The sequence below is a fragment of the Aptenodytes forsteri genome, unplaced genomic scaffold (genome assembly GCF_000699145.1).
Source record: "Aptenodytes forsteri isolate BGI_AS27 unplaced genomic scaffold, ASM69914v1 Scaffold63, whole genome shotgun sequence".
Taxonomy (NCBI): domain Eukaryota; kingdom Metazoa; phylum Chordata; class Aves; order Sphenisciformes; family Spheniscidae; genus Aptenodytes; species Aptenodytes forsteri.
The window spans coordinates 2,385,212-2,409,454 of NW_008794709.1; the positions used below are offsets into that span (position 1 = coordinate 2,385,212).

The 24,243-nt window shown below is 35.4% G+C and overlaps 1 protein-coding gene across 2 annotated transcripts in view; it reads left to right on the forward strand.

The window, feature by feature from the left end:
* Positions 1 to 24,243, forward strand: part of DTNBP1 (dystrobrevin binding protein 1) — a 68,569-nt gene that overhangs the window by 11,640 nt on the left and 32,686 nt on the right. For both annotated transcript variants that reach the window (XM_009273716.2, XM_009273715.1), the window contains 2 exons: positions 5,750 to 5,882; positions 18,718 to 18,740. In XM_009273716.2, coding sequence (XP_009271991.1) covers positions 5,750 to 5,882; positions 18,718 to 18,740 — 156 coding nt within the window. The remainder of the gene's footprint in view (positions 1 to 5,749; positions 5,883 to 18,717; positions 18,741 to 24,243) is intronic.

Below are 24,243 nucleotides of genomic sequence, written 5' to 3' on the forward strand. Positions count from 1 at the left end.
AGGGAACCCTGGCTGCTTTTGATAAAAGAAATTTCAGATAATGGAAATGAGCCTTTTTAGTGACCTACTTAAAATTGGTATGAATCATGTACAGATTCTTCAGCTTTTGCTGTGTATTACAAGACACATTTTCATTAGCACTTTTATAAATGAAGTCCTTTAACTTAGGTACTCACATTATCAGTCATCCCTTACTTCAAGTAAAAAGTCTGTGTCTTCATTTGATAAATTTATTGTATTATGCAGCATCTTGTAGCTGCTGTTGAAAACTTTGAAGAAAAAAGTACTCTCGTGAAAGTGAAAAGGACCGTTATTGCCCTTTCAAAGTCCAGAATTTGAATGACCACTTAAGCCAATTTTTATTTGAGATGTTGTAGAAAATATCTGCTTGCCGATATCTCACATGCTTGTCTTAATATGAATTATGCTTCATGTTTGAGCAGGGGCATTTTGCCCAAATATCTATTTCGATTTCAGCAAGTCAATGCACACAAACCTTAATTCAAATCCAATTTCCCCCCCCTTTTTTTTTTCTAAAACATCAAATGTTAAGTATCAGCTTGATACTGGTTTCGGAAAGACTGGTCATGAACATAGGTGACAGATCCAATGTAGGGTGGAAATATTTAGACTGGTGAGACTGGGAAGGAAATAAGGCCGAGTATATATACACAGAGATAAAAGCCATTGCTTCCTGCTCTTTAATAAATATTTTTTTCCGAAGTATGGGCTAGATGGGTGTGAAAATCCATTAGGGAAACAGAAACTTTTCGCACTGCTTAGGGGAGGTATCCTTGTTTATATCTTGAGCAGAAGGTCATGCTTTATTTTCAGATTGTGTAGCCAGTATGAAAGTTGCCATTTTCTAGCTTTGCAAAATTCAATCCAATTTGTTCAGAATTTGCATTAAAAAAAAAAATAACGGCCATGTTCCCTTTGTTTTAGAAGTGGGATTAAAGACTTCTTAATGGCTTCTTCAGACACTCAGGAAATGTACTGAAACTTGTGAAATATAAGGTCACAGTGATTATAATACCTTTTTCATTAAATACAAGATTTTTATTTTGGAAACATTTGAACTATAAGAACTTAATACCCCATATTTTGGACACTTGTTTTGCAGCAAAAAAAGTGTGTTTTAATGAAATATACTTATTTTTTAATTTCTAGATAAAAATGCCAAAGATTTTTTCAGTTTGACTAATGCAGTATACTTCCAGCAACATCTTGTATTCTGAGATGATAGAATTTAATTTTTGTTCATTTCTTCAGTTTGTAGACAGCCTCTAAAGCAGTACTTTTAGGAGGAAAAAGTATTGTCAGTAATAGCCCATAGACTTGTCTCTTTGGGGAAGACGTGAGTGTCTTTGGGGAAGAGAAGTCATTAGTTTACTATTATCTATTTATTAATTGTGGCTTATGTCAGGATTTAGATATTAGCAGGTATTGGTCAAGTAAAAGTGAATTTAAGACCAGACAATATATTAATCAAGATTTTTCACACAGCTGGCATTTGAACTTGGACTTCTGAATTGTGTTTGGTTACTTAAATAACAGTTTCTTTTTCATTAGCATCTAGCAGTTGATAGCTCTTGAAAAAGAGCTAGATAAATGTTTTGTGATGCAGAAATCTATAAAAAGCATTTCATTAGAAGACTCTAGTTTTTAGTGGTTTCTTTTTGATTTTAAAATTTTAAAATTATTTTTGAAGTTAGGAGAGCTGTAAAAACTTTTGCTGTAAATAAGTAACAGTTTGCAGATGGGAAAATGTTTAAAGAAAATCATATTTTATTATTAATTAAAACAATTTTTCTAACTGGTTGATGGTTGTTTAAAAACTGCTGTTACTTTTCTTGCTTTCGTGAGTTTCATTGTATGAGATGAAATGACATTTATCTTTTACTGAGAAAATCAGGGAAAATATTGGGGAGATGTATGTAAAACCAGGGAATTTGAATAATATAGTGTAATGATACCTATGTTCAACACGGAGTTTTTCTCTGTCATAGGCTCCAGAGCAGAATGCTTCAGCAGAGAGGGTTGTTGTATAAGGTAGAGGTATATATGTATAAAAGGCATATAGTTTGGTGTTGTAAATTTGGAAATGTCTGTGGCTTGAATACAGAAGAAAAAATATTCTAGTATACTTGCTATGTAGTTTCAGCAAAGAAGCTGTTTTAGCTTCATGTAAATGGTATGATACTAGCTGGGTTTAAGATCTTTTCAAAACAAATCAATTGGGCACTAGTAGAACTGTAATTATATACAAGTAATTTTTTTCTTCCTGTATGTATATGTCTTTCACTGCTCATTTTAAGCTTTTAGTAATCTGTGTCTCTGTCTGACCTAGAGGTAGAGAGAATTTCTTTGATGTAATTGTTTCCATCCTTTCTGTTTTCTACCTTTTTGCCTTTTAGTCAGAAAATGAATGAACTTTGTATAAATGTCTTTAATTCCTCTTGATGGTTTCTGTTGTTTTGGTGGCTGGGACAATACAGGAAAGCTACATTTAAAGTTATTGCAGGGAAAATCAAAACCTAATATTTTCTGATATACAGCTGTGATTTAGGTTTTCTAACAATTTCTGTACTACTGCAGAACCACAGGTAACATAGGTTTCGGTTAAAAAAAAAATTATGTGGTAAAGTTAAATTAGCTAAACTTTAGAAAGAAAGCATTTTCAAGTTCAAAATTGGTGTTTGTGGTTGTTGAGTTCTAGATAAATACTTTAATACTTGAGTAGCTGGTAAACTAAGAAAAACAGCATACACTGATGGAAGATAATTCAATCTAATGTCATCTGATCAAACTTTAACATACTTCAAAAAAATTAAAACTAAGAACTACAACTTGTAATAGTGTTGTTATACCTGTGATAGTGTAAGAAATACAGGCCAAACTAATATAATTGGAATGATGTGACCTCAAGTTATTTTTTCAGCTATCTAATAAAAAATATTATTTCTACCAAGTGTGGCATATTACTATACAGGAACAGTCTTAATCTAAAGGTATAATGGATTTTTTCCCAGCTTCCTTACAAAGATTAAAAGGAGAGGGTGTTTTTCTCCTTCGTAGCAACGCGGTTTCAGAGTGAGATGGTGATTGTTGCCAGACCGCTTGGTTGAGAGATTTCTTGAAGAGCTGGAAAAATAGTAGTAGATTTGCAGGTATTCTTTAGAACATTAGCCGGCTTTCTGGGGCACATTCATTCTAGGTGCCACTGTGAACTATAAACTGGAAATTAATTTCTAGATTTAATATTTTTGCTGAATACCTTTTAAAAAGTATGAGCTTATTTGTCTGTGGATATAGATAAGAGCTGATCAAAGCATTATGGCTTAAGTTTCAAATTGATTAAGTACGTATCTTTGTTTGGAACTTTCTTTTGATGCACAGTGCATACATTTTCATTTGGGTAGGAGAGACGTTAATTCACAACTGTAGCTGGTACTATTGCTATGGAGCTAGTCTTCAACTTTTTGTGGGAAAAGCAACTAAGTTTTCTTTCACTTTTAAAAGAAAACTTCTGCAACCTGTGTTGCAGTAAGCAGGTTTGTTGTCTTCTGGAGAGATCTTAAGTGTTCATTCCTGTTCTTCAGGAGCACAGTGATTTCTGCAATTTCCACTAGAGGTTGCTCAAATGCTAGTGCTAGGAATCAGTTCCCCTCTAGAATTCACTTTTCTTCATCCTCTTTATTTTCCTGTTCTTTGTTGTTGTCTTTTAATATTATTTCAATAGCAAGTACAGTAAAGCAGGTGGTGGGTTTTTTAAGTGGAAAAAACAGTGGTTGATAGGTACCTTACTAAATTATCTTGAGCCCTGCTGTGTTTGTGAATTTCGCAAATTAGTAAGTGAGCAATCATTCTGAAAAGCAAGTTAGCATAATACAGACATTTTCATTTTAATGCACTCAGAAAAGTCAATTTCTTAAGCAAAAAGGGACCACCAGTCATAATTGCAGTCATGATATTGCCTTTTGAATACATCTGGATTTTGTGAGAGGAAGTTGAGTATGTGGTAAGCAATGCATGTTCCACATCACAACCTGTAGAACTGAAGACTTTTTTTTCCTCAAACTTGTTTCCACATTAATTGTCAACTGCCTTTCCCCCCCCCACTTTATTTCTTCCCCCCAGGTGATCTGTATACCTGATAAATAATACCTGTATACCTGATCTGGTAAATAATTTAAGGAAATCATTGCTGATGATATGATTCATGTTTCCCTTTCTGACTGTTGTGGAGCAGTACCTTACTTATTAGGGACTAAAAAATCTTATGAAGTAATTGGAGCTGAACATACAAATATGCATGCTAGGAAATTTGTTTATGAGGTCTTAACTTTTGCTGTTCTAGGGGGACCACTAGGATAGCAATTTCTAATTGAGTAATGCCTAAGAAAGTTGAAATTTTGTATACTCCAAGGTAGGCTCCAAGTAGAATGGCCAAACCAGAATTGAAGATTTGACTGATGCCTTCAGCTTGCTGTTTTCCTTCTTTTGAGCATCCAAAACACATTGACTTTAAATCACTTTTTTCTACCTTGAACTTAATAGTTACTGTCTTGCTTTATGAAGATTGCTTCTGTCTATTACAGGCAAAGGTGAAACACAGCCATTTGCCAAAACTCAGAGTTGCTTTAGGTTTTCTGTGATTTCATTCCATCATCTGTGTAGTTCTTTGCATCAACAATCAAGTTCATACACTGCAACGGATTAGCGTATCTGTCTCTGAACTGCAAAATTCCTTCTATTCTTTGGTTGCTATTTTGTTCGTAAAAATGTGATTTATCCTTCCTCCTGTAATTTACCTTCCCCCTGGTATAGGAGAAGTCCTGGCAAAAGGGTGAATAATAGTCCTGTATTCACACAGCTCCATCCCAGAGTGACTAGCTGGTTAGTTTAGGAAAATAGTTTTTCCACTTTGGGATCCTGAGGAGGCACATGGAGTTCAGCATTAACCACCTGCAGGGAGAGCGATCCCTTGATAGAAGATTCACATGGGATAATTCAGGTCAGAAGGGACCTCAGACGTTCTTCAGTCCAAATTTCTACTCGAAACAGGGTGAGCTATGAGATAAGATCAGGTTTCTCAGGGCTTTTCATAGGCATGATCTCTTTTAGGTTGAGACTGAGCAATTACGGTTAAAGAGGAGATTAAGAGGTTTTGCATGGTTTTAAGTGCACGGGTATGTAAAATAGCTAAATCTAGTGATTTGCCTATCGGTAAAGTGTCTGTCTTCAGAGTAAACTTTTGAAGTCTGTGTTCGTTTATATTATCACAAGGTCATGTAAGAGTTAAAATTCTCCCAGTATGCTTTACTTTTGCTTCATTTGAATAATTTAAGATTAGTACCGGTCTTGGTCAGCACAGCTTTGTTCCTCAGATTGGTACCAGGCAGGAAGGGGTAAACTGACAGTGTGCCCAAGAAGCAAAATTAAATTATGGGCACTGGATGTTTTTTCCCCGAAGTATAGACCACAAGCCTGTGAGACCAAGATGCTGGGGCAAATATAGTGGTTCAGCGTCTTACTGCAAAGGGAACTTCAGATAGGTCTCCCTTAATGTGGCTCTGCTGTCACTCTGCTATGTGCTATGGACTGAGATTTGTTTATCTTTCTGAGCCATTTATATATGTGTAATTATTACCATGTTAATTATGTACCTTTATGAATTCCTGTTTCTGTTCAGGTGAGTTGTCCATCTATTGATACAATTTGATATTCATATAAGTATTTCTTATAGCCCAGCTAGAGGCAAACTTTGAGGAAATGGAGAATCATCTATTGTGTCTTGAGGACCTATGTGAACAGTGTGAGTTGGAAAGATACAAATGTATGCAGACATTACAGCTGGAAAACTACAAGAAAACAAAAAGGTAAATAAAACAATTGCTATAAATATAAATTAACATAAAATATAACCTTTTGTGATTATTTTTTCCCTGCATATAATATAATACCTTTTATTTTCATCTTTTAAAGAAATAGTAATCTTTGACAGGAAGCTGCAAATCTGTAATAGATTCATTGAATGTCGGTCTAAGTCTTGGTGATGAACAAAGAGTGTGTGTGTTTGGAAAATTATCACTACGTTGTTAAGATGAAGTCATGCTTATTATTCTCTACAAACAATTGGAGTGAGGGCTATTGTTAATAAGCACTGATAAATTGTTGTTTCTTTTAATCCCTTGCCCTGTTTTTTTAATTTCTTTTTTTCCCATGTATTGTACCTGTAAAGTTAGGAACTGTATTTTCCTCTACCTTCTTTTCAGTTCTCTCCTATCCTGTACTACGAGTACCTTTCACTCTGTATTATAGGTATTGATCTCCTGCCATTCTCTTACTTGCAAAGACAGGGCATTACTACTTGGAATCAAAGTTCAACTTGTAGTAGTATGTGTGAAAAGTCAGAACCTCCAACTCTTGAGCTTCATGTTTACCTAAAAGATAAAGTAGCAAGAGATAAATGTTAAAAGCTTAAATAACTTAAACTGTTGACTTTCTTGTTTTTGTTACTGACAGTGCCAAAAATAACCTTACTGAAGGAGGTAAGAAAAGCAGTATGAAGTCCATTATATAAATGAGGAAATGAGGGGCTAAATTGAAGCAGTTTGTCAAAGACAGTCTCTGACAGGCATGTGTTAGGGAGTGGCGGGTAGATGCAGATGCTGTCAGACCTGGAGCCAGCACTGACATGAGGGTAACCAGGTTACGTGATCTGTCCAACCAGATGTCCTTCTGTTAGCCAGGGGAAGCACCCTGGTACCCTCCTCGCTGCTCGTGATTGCGGAAGCAAGTTTGACTCATGCGGTATGGTCAGAACAACTAGTTTGGTTTATGGTCCTAGTTAGGATGTGGTGATCAAGGGCAGGGCTGTGCCAGACAGCAGTGGTCGCATTTGGCATAGCTTATCCATTTTCCTCTTTCTTGACCCTCCTTTTGCCATCCTTGTAACTATTTTTTTTTTTTTTTAAATCCCAGTCTCCTCCCAAATAAACAATCCACCCCTAATTACTTTTTCCCTGTTGGTCCTGGTTTTGCTACATCTGTACTCAAATTTGGTATTTCTGATACCGTTATCTAGGGAATGTTGGCCTTTTATGGTGTTACAGATACGGTTACCGAAGTACTACTGGTGTTGCAAGTTCTGCCTCCCAGAAGGTCACCCTTCAATTTTCTGTGAAGTTTGACTGTTTCTCACCTAACTCCCCTTTACCTAATACTTTAAAGGTCACCCTTCAATTTTCTGTGAACTTTGACTGTTTCTCACCTAACTCCCCTTTAACCATCTGTGAAATCCAGCTGTCCCTCATGGTGCTATCTGTAGCTTTTGTCAGCATCTTACTATGTTATCTGTCACATCTAGCAATTTCTCATGTGATGTCCTTTAGTTTTTCACATCCTGTTCAGTGAGCTTAACCTCAGGCCAGGGCAGTGGTCTTGTCATTTTCCTGCAACCTGGGTTTTCTCTTTCCCAAGCCAGGGCAACACCATTTTGTCTCTCTCTGGGAAGAGCCAACAGTAGTCAGTATGGCTGAATATTCACTTGTTTTGACCTATTTAAGTAATTAAATATTTAATAGTAATAAGTTCAAATTCTAAATATGTGCTATTTAACCAAATAACACACAAATTTAAAATGTGCATAAACCAACAGATTTGTACCCCCTAAAATATAGTAATCTTTCTGAAGTTTTCTGAGTTTTGTTTGTTCTCTCTGCTGTCCTCGCTCCTTCTCCCCCTCCCCTAGCCTTTGCTTTCAACATCAAAATAAAGTGTTAAACTGTTGCCTACTCTGCTTAGCAGCATCTAATCTGTTTTATAAATAGAATGCTAAGCAAACTACTTAACGTAATTATAAGCTGATTACATTTGGTCAGATCTAGACAAAACAGGAAAAATGCAGGTAATTTCTGGTTGATGATTACCACTGTATTTATTTAGGTAAGAAATTAACTGCTAGCTCATTACTAGAAGGACACTTGCCAATGTAGGTACTTGAAGAACGAACAGCCAGTTAACTTAATGTGAGTGTGATTTGTTTTGTATGTTTGGAACTCATATCCTGTCTTCCTGTCTTTAGTGTTTGGGGCTTTTACTGTGATACGAGGTACTGAAAGAATCAAGTGAGGGTTCAGGAGTCTATGCTCTCTCTTTAACACAAGAATTATTTTTAGGGAGTGAGTGGTTTTGTGTAAAAAAAAAAAGTATTTCCTGTGTTTTGACAATATAGGGATGAAAACTGAGATGAACACAAACTCTAGAAACTGTGGTTATTTTAAGCATGTAACAAAATAATTTTATTATAAAGTCACTGTAGAGCTTAGGCTAGAAGTCTTCAAGTCTTTTGAAAAATCTTCCTTCATGAAAGATTTAGAAGAAAGTGCTTTAGGTCAACATTAAACCTTTGAAATGCAGCTTATGGTAACTATGGGAACTGATTTTCAGAAATAGGTCTCCCTATTAAATAGATTAACTTTACTTCCGTTCAGAGAGATCAATTTTTCCCTTTTGTCATTGTGTTGAGTACTAGTTTCAAAGTACATCAATCCAAGGTGTTTTCCACAATATATTTGGAAGCCTGGTGTTTGGAGGGATTGATTGTTTTTCTGTGTGCTTATCTCTGGATTTTTAATATTCTCCTTTTTGTTTTTACATCCATTGATCAGGGTGCCAGTATTGTTGTATGAAGTCTAGATTCCACCCTTGTTTTCTCTAGTTAGTCTTGCTGCAATTGTTTGCATGTATGTTAGGTTTAAACCATGCCATTTTGTTTCCTGTCCTTTTCTCAATCAAGCACAATTCTTCTTCCCTTCCCTTCATCCTCCTGCTGAAGATGTACTGTTTCTGACTGCAGAAAACTCCGTGTATCCCTCCAGTCTCCTATGGCAGTTCTTGCATTCCCAAGGCAGTGCACTGTGTCCTTTAGGAAGCACTGTCAGAAGCTCACTTCTGTGCCAATTTCTGTGTGCACCGAAGTGCAGGCTTATGGCATAAGATAAAATGTTTCTGTCCTGAAGCTGTACTTCCTATGAAGCTCTTAGTACCATTTGTATCCATTTCAGACAGATCACTGTTTTTTGAAAAACAGAAACTCCTGGTTATCTTATCAATTAAAAGGAGCTGTCCAACTGCAACGTTTTGTAGGAATACACTGGAGATAGCAAAGCGTCCTTGTTGCTGGATATGAGTGAATACATTTTACTGTGTGTCATTTGACTTTAAACATAGTTGTCTGAATTTTAATTTTTTTAGGATGTCTTGTTTAAGAATGCTTTCTGTTTTTCAGTACTTGTCTGCTTTGAGAACAGACATAGAAGGAAAATGAATGAAGAAATCTAAAATCCTGAGTCTGAAGTATACCCTGATGCTAGGGTATACTTCAACAGATGAATGTTTAGTAATATTGCACACATTAGTGGGACCAACTTTTTTCCTTTCTGGTGAGATTTAAAGAAATGCTTTACCTGAAGAGAAAATATGTTCTTAGAATGTATATTTATTCCTAATTTTTGTATTTTAAAGGTTTATTTGTTGTCAAATAATGTGTAACCCCATGCTTTGATAATTAGTGCAGTAGATGAGGAGTTGGACAGATTGTCATAATTCTTGTTAGATGCATTGCCATGCCATGATGGTGGTTTTATGCTTTTGGAGAAGAATGTTTGATTCACTTTCTCATTCAGAAGGGTATAAAATTTACGGCAATTGCATTGTGTAGATTAGAGGCGTGTATGTGAGAAAATGTCTTAATCAGTTACCACTGTTAAGTTTATTTCTTCTGTATGGTCTTCTGTTGGTTTTATCCCTCTTTCTAGTGGTTTGGGAACATAAGAGACAGTAAGGATTGTTGCAGTTAGATACAGTGGCTTACGTTAGGCCTGACCAACATAAACATTCAAAAAGTAAATACAAAAAAACTTCTTTAGACAATTCAGACTAGTCTGCTTTTTGAAAAAGTTCCTTCTAACTTGGGCCAATTAATGGTTATTTACTCACTAACATACAAAAATATTTTGGGTTTGTTTTTTTTTTTTTGCTATGTTTTGCTTTCAAATATTATATCCTGCAGTATCACTGTAAAAAGCTGCCATTTTTTCTGTGATCTTGTTTAGCCTAAATTAATTATTTTTTTTACCAAGGTCAAAAAAGAGAAAATGGAATGGGTAATACACTGCCACACAAAATCGTGTTGCCTAAAAGAAGACTTCTATGTCTGTAGATCTTGTTTAGATCCCACAGGTTTCCCCAAGTGATAAGCTAGAACAGTACTCTGTACAGTACATCATCTTCAGTGATGACTCACTCCCATTTGGCAGTGATAAATTTAAATTGTACCTTCATAACCCTTTTAAGCTTTACATGTAATTTATCAAATTAACTTTTTATACGTAAAAAATATACCATTCTTGCAAATGTTTCAAACAAGTATATTTTTTCCTTCCAACATTAAATGTACTATGAATTATTTCTAAGACTCTAGCTACACGTTTCATAGTTCTTGTGAAAATTTTCATCAAAGTAAGGTTTCATGCCATACTCTTCTTGATCAGTCTTCTGGTGGTATAGATTTTCAGCTGCTATACCTCTGTGTACCTGGGTACATAAGTAATGATTTTGCAAGGGTGGATGCAGAACTTTTATTATCTTCAGGACACTTTCATGGTGGACTTGCAGTGGATGACTGGCTTTGAGTTTTCAGTAGGCATTAATTGTATGACTATAAGTTTCTGTGCTCAAAGCAGAGTTCACATTGCAGAGATCTTTTCCATCCTGTTGTTCATGAGTTTGCATACAGCACAATCAGTAGCAAGTGTTTTCACGGTGATCACCGTGCTCCCAAGTATTTGAAAACATTGGGCAAGACTGAATACATAGCAGATCAAAAGATTGTAGGGTTTTTGGCAGGTTTTTATATTATTTGCAAAGTGTGAATGTGCAGTATAATTTCTGTCACTTTTAAGTTGATTTAATTTTGCCCTTCTTTTGTGGTGGTCTTTGCTTGATGCAGAGAGACAGTGACATTGTTATAAAGAGATTTGTTGCATACCTTCTCCTTATAGTTTCATTTTCTTTTGAATAGGCATATAAAAGGTTTTTTCTTTGTTGGCTTTTGTGACCTGTGATTAAAAACTGAATGTTTGTGTTGGATCCTCTGCATCTTACAGCACCTTTTACTAATGTTTTCTAGAAAATGTTAAACATTATGTCAATCCTGCATAACTTTTCGCTAGCTTTATGTAGTGCTGGTTACTGGGCATAATCTGCAAATCCTGTCAATCTGTTAGTACCAGGCATTCTTTGTCCAGACTTATTGTACCAATGATAGAAACAGATGGTTTAGGACTGCCTTAATCATCACTGTGTACGCTTCCTCACCTCAAAACTGCATTATTTATCAAAGTAATTAATTCATTGTGGCTAGCGTCAGGAAAACAGGGCTTAGATGTTTGTCATTACCTCTATAAAATCCATTCTCTGCTTTTGAGCAAGGTACTATGCCTTCTGATAAATTCTGTCTTTCTTCACTGTGAATTATTTTCCTGAGACCTTTAATAATTCCTTTTCACTTACATCCAAGAACAGTTTGTTTAAAAATTGTTCAAAAAAATTTGTTAAATACATTTATTGGCAACACCTCTGTGAGGGAGATTTTACATTCCTGTGTCAAAGGGGTGTGTTGAGGATGCCTGAAGTGGTACAAGTTGTAACTTCTATCTGCCACAATTGTATTCATGCTGTGTGGAACCACATTCAGCATTTTAGGTAAAGAGTGCATATGGGGTTACAGGCTTTTTTTACTTTGTTTTTGTGGTCTTGTGTCTTATTATATGTCACTTAGTGAATAAAGTTTGGTGAGTTTTTGACTACTGTAATTTTTTTTCTTTTAATGCTTATGGGGAAATCGATGGCCAAGTTAAAAGAAGGTCTGGATTTTGTTGTGTGGCTATTTACCAAAAACAGGTTTGCAGGAACCCTTTTTCTTTCTAGGAAAGACTAAGGATGATGGAGTTGATGGTGGAGGTGACCTTTGATGGTGGAGTTGTTTGTACCTTCTCTTAAATTTCAGCTTCTTTTAAATTTCTTTGTAGCTTCTCAGATTTCTTTGTAGCTTGTAGTTGTTTGTAGCTTCTCTTAAATTTTTTCTCTCAAATTTCAGCCTTAAACTTTGATTCCTAAACTTTTGGTTGTATGATAAAAATAAATAAACTGTGCTGGTAAATGTATCTTTTAGTGATCCAATGACATTGCATACTAAGATAAACATTAAAAAAAAAAAATTAAAAACTGTCCCCTTTTTTTAGATAGCAACAGGGTGAAAGCAAAAACGTAAAAACTGGGTCCTATGCAAAATCTTACATCTGAAGGCATAAGCTTTTAGAGGGAGCTAAGAATTTATTCTGCATTTCAGATTCCAGTTTGGAAGGGTTCCAATGCTAAATGGCCTGCATCAGCCTCTTAGCAGAAGGACAAAACACTTGGTTGCTTTTAATGATTTCACTTCTACCATTTTCTTCTGTTTTTAATGCCATCTCCCTCATTTTTACTGTTTTTCTGAACAATAGCACCTGAAAGGTGACCCCCAATGTTCTTCATCAAGATAAATATTTGTTTCTTTTTTTGAAACATCCAAAGAGAAATACTTCCACTGTACCCTGAAACTACTAAGTATATTAGGGTAGTATTTGTTTTTAGTTGTATTTATTAGCTTGATTACCAGTTAATGTTTGCAATTTCTGTTACAAAATTTTGCTTTGATCCGTTCCATCTTTTGGAATGAAGTTGATGTAAAAGTTTTGCTGGAAGACACGGAAAGACTTCAGCTACTTTTGTAGTTGCCTTTGAGTACGGAAGCAAAAAAATCTCCATTGCAACATTATTTAAATTCCGTAGCTCTTTGCTCTTCTCTTTTACTGGATAAAATTTCACATCTGATGGTGAAGAATCCTGACCTGTCTCCAGTATTTCTTCAGATAAATAGAAAACCTTGCCTGCTGCTTAATTCCAACAGTAATTTAGTAGTAGTTTTAGTTTTTATTGATTTTTCATTACTTCAGTCTCAAAGGTATTTCAAAGTAGTAGTTGGCCTAAGTGGTCTGAAAAGGGTGCTCAAGGAATCTGGGGCAGGGAAAACATTTTTGTGTCATTGTCATAAGTGCTAATCCTAAGTACACAAAAACGTACTTGAATTATTTCTGTGCACCATGCAAGTGACGTAAGTTTTGAGTTCTCAGGTTTTTGGCTTTTACTTCTGATGGCATCCAGAGGAAAGTCCCTCTCATGGCTTTTTAGCTTACTGAAGCTTGAATCAGGCTATGGAAGGAATTTTTTTCTATATCATTTTGAAAACTTAATGGTACCAGACATAACGGGTGAAATGCAGTATTTCTCAGGTTTTGTTTTGGATCTTGTTAGGTGCCAGAAATCTTTTTAAATTAAATTGCACATAAGCAGCTATACTTTCTTTAAATGTTAATTTTTGTTTGTAAATAGTATTTACAACTCAACATTTATAAACACATTTCATTGTAAAATCTTTCAAATTTAGTCCTCAAATTTTACCATCCATATGCTGTCTTGAGATTGTCTTTTGTTTATGCATGGGTTAGTATTTTGAATTTAGTGGCTGTTACTTTCAGAGCTAGTGTTATAAAATCGCTCCTGATATTCATTTATGACTTTGTTCCTTTCTTATCTGCCTGCTCTTTTCTTGAAGATAAAATATGGAACTGTCAATTCTGGCTGCTGGCATCATTGTAAAGAATGTGGTGTTTCTGTGGTCTCTAGGTATTTAACTGAATTCCCTGGTGTTTTGTTACATTTGGAAAATGGATCTTAGTGTTACAGCCCTTTGCATGATAGAGCCTGAGAACTTTGTCTTACTTTTGTTGTACAAACTAAATTCCCATTGATTTCAGTAACTTAAAGCAGGATAGTTTTGACTCCTCCTCCCATATTCCTCTTTCTGGATTTATTTTTGTTCATCAGTGATAACCAATATAATCTTCTTCCTAGCGTCCATCTCTTCTGCCCAGTGACTAAAGCAGGGTTAATCCAACAGTGCAATGAAAAGCCTGAGGGGAATGGGAAGGTAATTGGGAATTTATATTTGCCTTCTAACTATTTGTGTAAGTTCTTGTTGTGTCAGTTACTCTGTGGGAATAGTTATATATTGTAGACTGTTTGTTTCACCTGTTGTCTCCAAAATTATATTTTTTCACCACAAACCCTGAAGCTCAACTTTTCTGTAAATTAAGAAGTTGAGACCTCTGACAACATGATAGTCAGAACATTCCAGGTAACTTAAGAATAATAATTCAAAAGACTTATCCTGTCTCAACAGAGCTTCAAGGCAGTACAGTTTTAATTTGCTTCAGAATTCATTGTACTTCTTGCAAATAAAAAATTGTATAAAAGGTATACTTCAGACTAAAGTGGAGTGTTGTATTTTTTCAATGTCTATATGTATCCTTTTCCTCTATACCTGTGGCTCAGTTCTTTTTTGATGAGATGTTTCAGAGAAGTTCTCAACGGCATCTCTTGCATGAACAATGCTTTGATTTCATTTCTTTAGGTTATTTTGAACCATGAGACATTATAAGCTATGCCTTTTTAGGCATGGTGCATAGAGGGGTTTATAGTCAGGTTTACCTATGTCCATCATGCTCAGAAGGGGCCGAGAATCTGATTAGCGTGTCTTTTACACTGGCATTGAAATATACCCGAGTATCATCTTTGTCCTGACTTAAGTATTATCCTGAAGAAGTAGGCAACCAGGCTTATACAATTGGGGTTTTGTTGACAGTTGTTGCCCTTTACTTGCTGCTATCGCTGACAGTTGTTGCCCTTTACTTGCTGCTATCGTGTTGGTCATTTTCAGCTGAATTTGAGGGGTGTAGAATTTCACAGAGTAATTAAGACCCCATCTATTTTATGAAAACAAGCAACTGGAGAGGAAGAGATTAAAATTGTTGCCTGTATGTGTGGCCGAACAGTTTTTGTGGGCCTAACTCCAGGGTAGATGGAGCCTGTACAGGCTCTTGCCTCTCAGGAAAGAAGCTGGGCTTCATAAGTTGCACTGCACACAGAAGAAGATTACTTTTAAAGTGCTTCCATGCCTTTATAGTCCAATTACTTTAGCCTTTAGCCTGTTATTTTAGCCTTTTTTTCTTGCTCAGTGGTACTAAAATTCATCTTTCACTGAGAGGAGTTATTTATATTATATTACAATACAACTATTAATTAAGTCCTTTCTTCTGAAAGCTTACTGTTAACTATAAAAAAGCAAAGAATATTCTTATTTGTGTAATTTGCCAGATTTGTTGGCACTAACCCAAAATTTAGTCACTAAAGTAAAAGAGCATATAGTCAGATGCCAAATAGTAGTAGGTTGTATTGATTAGTGGTCAGACTCAGCATGGGGGTTCCTTTAACCCTGGAGCGATGCTGAGCAGCCCACACTGGGCTTCAAGAGCCTTCATATGTAGCGAGGCTAGGGGCAAGGCAGGTGTGTGTTTTCTTTCTAATAATAATGGAAAGGATTACTTCATCCATCTGTGAAGTGCATTAATTTTTTTGGACAAAAACTCTGTAAAATCCAGGAGCATTTCTCTGGAAAGCTTTCAATTGCCTTAAACTAGTTAGACAAATGGGGTTGAGGGGAAGGCTAGCCTTTTCCTGTGGAAAACATGTATAGGGTAATACACTTTTGAGCTGAAGCAGTTGACAGAACTCTTCTGCTGAGATGATTCATTGTACTGCAGTTTTGTCTTCTAGTATGATGTTGTTAGTAAGCTATCCATCAAAGACTGAGCTCTGCTGCTGTAGCTTTTGTGTAAACCTAATGTGAAAAATGATCTCAAAGAATGAACAATTTAAAGTAAAAGAAAAACAAATACAAAAATGTAATATATAGCATCGAAGCTGGTAATTTAATATGGCAAGATCTAAAATAGTAAGAGGCAGCAGTCCTAGCTACTCATCCAGGCCTACTTCCAATGCAAGTTTTTCCTCCTGCTTGCCTTTTAACCTTGTTTTGAAGATGACTGTTTTCCAAAACTGTTTTCAGTTTAATCTTTTTTTGTTTTAATTACTCAAGCTAACTGCTTTTTCTATTATAGAGTGTCTGTGTTCCAAATACACAGCTTCCTTCTTAATGTGAGTTCAATGTATTTACTTCTGAAGATTATTTTTTGTCTCTAGATTCCTAGAGAAGATGTAGGAGGTATCTTCTTCCTGGCAGTTTATCAATAAATGCAAAAATATTTATTTACTGACAAAGGGGAGGAGAAATGTAATACTTTGTAATACGTTTTTTTTCTGTACATCTGTCTAGAACTTTGTAATTACACATTTAGAAAATGTACTGATATAATCTTAAGCCGTCTGTTCTTCCAGTGTCTTTATAAGTCATAGTCTCCTTTCCACTTTAAGTTTAGGCTCTGGTCCTTACCAAAGCTGCTGATGAATGAGATTTAGGATTAAAATCTAAAAACTTCAAGTTTTTATTTAGATAACTTGATTAAATAAAAAAAAAATCCTCCATGTTGCTGATGCAGAGCATATTTTCAATGAGCATGTTTTTTAATATATATTTCTAAATGTATGTTTTATTAAGAGTGTTGTGAGAAACCGCAAGATGCGATTGATTCATTCATGTTGTCTAAAATATAAAGAATCATCAGTCTTTGGATCTGAATTGGTATGAGGATACTAGGAAATGCAGATCCTTAGATTCCAAATCTGTATTTTTACTGTATGCTAATCGTAGATATTTTAAATTTTTCAGAAGTATGTGTTCTAAAAAAAAGTTTTGTCAAATATTAATTTCCAACTTTCTTAATGAATAGCAATTATATATATATGGATATAGTGACAGCATCTTAATGCATCAACCCTAAAAATATTGATGGATTTTGAAAGGGAAAATTCTGGGGTTTTAGACAAAAGCAATGAATATCACTGTCAGTTGGTTCCTGTATTACCATCTTGTTTGCTAATCTGTTTGAACACAATGACAGTAATTGTTTCATTTTCCCTTTTGGAGACAAGTTGCGCAAGACCTCCTGATTTTAGGTGCAAGTAGCGTAGTTTTTTTCCTCTTACTTTCACAAGATGTTTCCTCCGTATGGTTTTGTTTCAGTCTGTGGAAAACAAGCATTTCCTGTGATTGTTGTTTTCTCAACTAGTATGTCATTATTAAAAAATGAGTGCAACTTGTGAGAGAGTTTAAGAACTTTGTAATTATATTTCGAGTATGCAGGGTAGGAAAAATTTATTAGGGTGTGAACGTGCAAATCATAGGTGTTGTGAAGTAGCTTTTTTCTCTGGTAAAAAAGGGAGAAACTAGCTTGGGAAAGGGATGGAGGAGAAGCAGGAAGGGAAACAGATACTCACAGGAAGTTACAACTAATAGGCTTTTCTACTGTAAATCACACTATAGCTTATTTCCTGGTAAAGCACCCATTCTTTCAAAAACCTGTATTTGACATTTGGTGACAAAAGTGGGATGTTCACTGAAAATGTGGAGGTAAATGTATTGTCTCGCTTCTTTTAGAATACTTTGTCCTGCTTAGAAAATAAATTGTTTCAGGCTCGAAACAGTTTTATCTGTTCTTGATGCAAGAATAAATGCTGAATTGCATCATCTGTTAGGAAGGAGAAGGAGTTATTATGATGTAGCTTATGTATTGTGAAACAGCGTATATGGTAGGTGGCTAAGTAATGACTGAAGCACGCTTTAGTCTATGGATAGCGAATAGAATCCTTTAGCTGGAAAACTGTTAGTTCAGTCTTTTTTTTAATTTATTTTTCTTATAATCACTTTTGCTTTCAAAATTCAGAATCTAACTAGGCAGTCTGCAAGGCATAGACTGAAGAGATGTTTGTAATAAATAAGCATTTTGTAAGGAAAAGGCCAGCATTCTGCCTTATCTAAGCTATTACTTTGATTCTTCTTTAGCCTCTAAATTCATGATAAATCACTACTTTATAGCAATGGCAAATGGAGCATTTTGCAATTTCTTGAAAACAGAGAAAAAACTTCTCGTAGTTTTATAGCCTTTGCATTCACAATTGCATAACTACTAAAAGTGGAAGGTGGCCTGGGATGAAGGAAAAGAGATACTATTGCTGTTGACTTAATTTCTTAGCTTTCTGGTGCGTGAGTATTGTGGGTTATCTGTCACGTTCTGTACTTTAAAATCCTCTCCTCTGAGGAATGTCACTATATGCATCTGTTGCCTTTAAAGTGTGTTGTAACTGAGTGACTGATATTGTCAAATTTTTCTCCCTCACTGTTGCCAAAAGGATTTTGAATAGCATTGATGAAAACGGAACACTAATTGTTATTCACTGTGCTGTAAATTGGCAAAGCTCTGCTAAGTAATGGATGTTTTAGTACCTAAAGCCTTAAGAAGTCTTGGTTATTTTTGCAAGAGTGTATCTAGAAATTATGTGGCAAGATATAAATGTGCAATATTTGTATAATTGTACATGTTTATAAATAGGTGGTAGCCTAATTTCTAAACAGGTTGATAGTGTTTGCTTTAGATAAACACACGTAGTAATATTACCCTTATATATGATGATAATAAAATTCTTTGGTTTTTGTCTTTTAATGAGTCTTAAACTGTGTAAAATATCTCCCGTAGTTCTAGATGTAGTATTCCTAATAATGTTTTTTTTTTAAATTCTGCTTTTCTCCAACAGGAAGGAACTTGAGACCTTCAAAGGTAAATTCTATTTTTAATTTTCTACTTGAATGTTTGCAAGAGTTACAGTAATTCTTGTATTAAGTGAAACTAGTAAAGAACTGTTCCAGTTGTACATTTGATAATGTTAATTTTATGCCGACCCAGCAGGCTGTTTATTTTTCAGTTTACCTATTCTTGCTACTGGTTTCTTTGGGAGAGTCATAAGTGTAGGAAGAACACGGATCTGTTGTCTTAGCTAGGTTTCAGAGATTCTGTATCTAATTCAAGCCTTTCCCTTGGTGTTCAGTTTTGGAAGTTAAGGGCTTTGTCTTCAACTAGTTGATGTCTTTTCTAGCATGAATGTGTTTTTGACATGTGTCGCAGGCTGTTACTTGTTAGACTTTTCTTTAGCTATTTCGAGGAAATTTTCACAGTACTGTGTTACATCAGACAAATGCAATTTTTGTAGCTCAACTTATTGGATATACATGACGATATATACAAATATCTGTCCTAAATAATATGCAATGGCTAGAAACTCTGTCATGTATTATTGGTTTGTCTGTGGTGCATAGGTGGAACACATTACCATTTTCAGTAAATCTTAAATTCAGGCTTACTCTACCTACTAATGTTAATGTTTGATCAGCTTGACAATTGCTATTATCTTTTGCTTTGAATAAGGTGTGACTGTGGCTTTGTGACTAGTCTTTATTTATGAGAATGAAGTCAAGTACATTGACTTATGTCAATTGTCTCCTGAAATTGAAAGAAGGGATGGAAATTTCTATCAGCTGCATTCCTCTTTGCCTTTTCAGTTCATTACTATCTCATCTTTACATAATGCTAAAAAAGGAAAATAATAAAGCTTACATTAACAGACAAGCAACACATTATGTAAAATGCCACTTTATCTGTAGCTTACCATAACAACCCTTTTTTTGATTGCTTTGACAGCTTTCAACACAGACTAGATCAATACAAAACCAAAGATAATGCTAAGCTCATTCTGTTCCAAAGCAAGGCAGCTACTTTGTAGTACCTGATGCTTGTAAGAATAGTGAATCCTGTTTTTTTTTGTTTGTATTGATTAGGTGTTTTAAGTGAGTTTCTGGAAGCCAGGAGGATGGTTTCCACAGTTATTTCTCTCTTGGCTTCTTGTTTTTCCAGTAGAGATTGTAACTTTATTTGACAGTAAGTATTTTACAAAGACAATTATGTTCATGGAAGAGGAAGGTGTTAAGCTGTGTGTTGACCCTGAAATTTATACCAAACTAAGTAACTGGTTCTGTAATGGATACAGAGGCATACAGATTTCCAATACTAGTTACGAAAGGCTTGTCTTGGGTAGACAGGGCTTGTCTTGGTAGCCAAGAGAAGGTTTTTAGTTTACTACAAAGAGGGAAAATTGCAAACAGATGCCAAGAAAAAAGCCAAAGTCTTTGCATGTTTCTTCACTGAAAAGTTCAACTGCAGTCTGTGGCTAATGCAGCCAATATCAATTGGAAAGGAGTAGGATCTCGTGCTATAACAAGGAAGGACCAGGTTAGAGGATACTCTAGGTCTGTTGGACATTTTTGAACCAACTGATCAAATTTATTCTACAATACTCAAAAGAATTGGCAGAAGCTATGGAAGGCTGGAAAAGCACAAACAGAGTGACAGATCTTTAAAAATGGGTATTAAACATCAGTCAGCCTAATTTTTGTGTTTTTTCGTACAATGAACTGATGGACAAGCTTGTACCTGACAGAAGAGAGAGGAGTAATAGCTAACAAACTTTTGAGAATAGTCATATCAAGCAGGTCTAAATTTCACTTCTCATGCCTTGTTCAGGATAGAAAGTAAGTTTTACTGGAATTAAGAAACTGAATGGTATAGTCTGAGGGTCAAAATAGCACAGCACTGGAAACTTGAATTCAGTGATGCATCCCATCAATTTCGCAATGAATACAGAAAAAATACTAGTTGTATATTGGCACTGACCATGAGAATGCAGGTCTGGCTCACAAGGCAGGTGGGCAGCTTCACAGGTCTCTCAGATCTGTTTTAAAACTTTACTTCCCTGGAGTTTTGTGTATGTATAAGTGTAAATAGATATAGATACACAGGTGTAGTCTGGATGGGACCACTGTAAATTTGTGACATCTTCAACTGTATATAACCTTATAAACATTTTAAGTGCCCTTGTATACCTAATATTTACTAAAGACATTTTAATATTGAAACAAAATCAACCTTCACATAACCAAGAAACAGAATTGTTTCTGCTTTCATTTAGATCTTCCTGCTGTGTGTGCTAAGGTACAAAGTGGTAATTCATTGACCTATTAAGTATATTCTTGGAGGATACCAGGTGCCATCAAGAAGGGGCTCAAACAAAGCTCAGTGTATATACCTGTTTGCAGCATTGAAAAGTGTTGAGAATCCACTAACACTCTTGCTCATTGACGTTATTACCTTTAAGTAGCATGAAATAAGTGCGTAATACTATTTTAAGAAATGATGAATTATTTTTTTATTTGTCTATGGAGATACTGTTTTAGAATTTGTTCCTGCCTTTTCACATTTGTATTACAGATTGTACTCTCTTTCATCATGAAAAATAGATTTTATTTTTCTTCCTTTGGCTTTAAGACTATTTACAGGGCCAGACATTTTCCTTTGTTGTTTGCTGTACCCATAGTGTATAGGGGCAGAACAAACCTCTCCAGTCTCTTTTCTTCTAACTGCAAGGGTTTTCTGTTACAATGTAAACATAACATATTCTTTAATAATCTGTGATGCTGAGAAAGTGAAGGTTGGAAGCTTTCCTGCTTCTTTATATTAAGCATCTCTCTCTGAAGAAGGCAGAGAGTGAGTGTGTGGTGTCCCTGTTGATACTGCTACAGCAGTGGCATTTGTGTACCCAAAGTGTGAGTGTGCACTAGGACAAAAACATCTCAAGGGTTGTCCAGTTTATTTTTTTAATAATTTATCTTTCAGAGAGCAAAGCTCTCAAAGATGATAGATTTATGGATGAAAACATTAGGTATGCCATATGAAGTAGCCTGCAAGTTTCTTCCTAGCATGCATCAATTCCAATGTTTGGAGAACCGCTTGCAGGAGCTGGCTTATGTTCTGTGCTGTCCTGTCCTGGCTGAGCCTTATAAAGCTGCTAAAAAACCATGTTCTGTTGTGGATCTTGGCAGTTTCTTGCAATAGTAGGATTTATTTTAGTCGATATTTGTGTGCGTGTTTGTTTTTAGAATTTGATGGATTGTACTCTTCCATGGTTTAGAAAGGGTGTGTATCATTTTCATCTTTACAGCTGAGAAACTAGAAATTTGATAGCAAATACGTGGTTATTTTCTCTTGATACTTGAAACCTAGTGCATTCATGACTGCACTGAGATTTGAAATCATTCCACCATTCTTATAGGCACATGGTACCTTTTTTTTTTTTAAAGTTAATATTTCTTCTGTTCCAGCACAGCCAGGACTGTATAGTAAATATTTACAGAATACAGTTAATCTCTTTACAAGATGGAAGAGTGAAGCAGAGCAGTGAGGTAGATAATGGGAAAAAAAATAAAGTTATAAAGGTAGTAGAATTGCACAATGGTAATATCGTAAGCTGCTGAGTTTACTTCAGACTTTGTCCAAATGGGAACTGTATACATGATAGATGCAAAAATTGCTTCTAAAAATGCCTTTTTATTTAAAAAAAAGTTTAGGATGAAATGTTTTGAGTTTGTTTCTGGAAATAAAATTAAAGCAATAGAGGCCATTTAGAAATCAGCAACACAGCGCTTTTGGACAATGAAAGGTGGCAGAAACTTTGTAAGGGCAGATACGCACGTGGCTTTGGCTACTGAGTCATGCATATTTCTAAGCTTTAACAGGATTAGTTTCATTCAAACTCAGGGAAACTGGTCATATGACCGTTTTCAGCACTTCTATTTACAATACAACAAAATATGTTTTCAGCCCCTTGCATCAGAGATCTCTCCCAAACAAGTCCTCATAAGTTTTAAAAACGTTATCAAAATACTCTGAGAAGGAGGCTGGTGAAGTAAAGAGGTGTTTTTTCTTGCTTTTCTCTTTTCGGTTAAATCATTGGGTCACATTTGATATGCAGATCTTTTGTCATCCCTTTTCATGCATCTAAGGTGCTTCTGTTGAAATTGCAGTTTTCCAGTCCTTTTATCAGTAGCTTCAATATGTTTGTGTCTAAACTTTAATTTCCTGGCTTTCACTGTTCCCTTCTCGAAGAGTACACGACATTTGGAGCAGTCTGTTGACTCCATCCCTTTGTTCTCCTGTTTTTTGAAATCTACTCGCCTCAACAAATAGTGTGTCAAACTGATCTTTTTTCTTCCAGTCTAGGGATCCTCTTTATCGTGCTGTATTCTCATGGCTGTCAAAATAAAGAACTTTTTCCTAATGTTCATATTGTCTTCCAGATGCATCAGTAATATGCATTGGAGATCTTTATAGCTCGTGGTTGACAAAGCTCATACATTCAATGATGTAGCTGTTCTAGAAGTTGGGCTGCAATTTTGAGCACACAATCCTGTAGGTTTCTTCTGAGCAAGAGTAGATGACATTGTGGTAGAAAATCATACCAGCCACATGGAGATTGTTTACTTCAATATTTCCAGATATACTACCCCAGAGCCTGTCACATTAGGAACATTCAAGGTGTTTCATTACTGTGAAGAATTTTTTGTTGACAAATTGTGTCCTTAACCAAGTTGGTTAATAATGAGACTTCTAATTTAATGTTGTATTTTGTGATTTTGCATTTCAATGACTCATCTGAATAGGGGAGGGAAGGTGCCTTTGGTTGTTTGGGTGTCTCTATGAGTGTTTCCTAATTGTTTTAGAATTTATTTAGGTGACTGTGGTCAAAACCTAAAATATTTAAACCTTGTAGCACAGATGTAAAAGAAGACAATTCTTATTTTGGCATACCAGAAAACAGTTGGGAAACAATTGATTAATTCTATTGTAATAAAGCTAAGATGGAGTTAAAATTTCAAGGATATTCAGGTTTCAGGGGTTTTCCTCATTATTTTGCTATGAGCTGAAAATATTCTGATAGATTTCTAGTTAATAATCTGTGTTACCAGCTTCTTTCCCATCCAGGCTATGGGAGGAGAACCTTGCAACTTTGGATGTCCTGTATTGTCTGTGGCAAGAATTGACCAAGACTCCCATGTATGATAATCATTCTCTTGAGAATGGAAAGATTTGAGACTTGGGCACTTCCAGACAAACCTTGGGTGAAAGGCAAATAGGTTTAACTACTTAAGTCTTCCATTACAGTATAATAGGATAAGACAGATGGAGAAGAAAAACAAATGATAAAATGTCCTTATAGCTACCTTGCTTTTGATTTTGCTTTTTGTGTTTTCAAGTTTGCAGACTCTCACATCTGTTTAACTCCCAGGACACGTTTTAAAAATTTCTAGATCTGAATCTAGCTACTTGTAACTTCTGTCCTCTTTTTTGCCTTCCTTGAAATAGGTATGGACTTCAAGTCAAGCCTTTTTAAAAA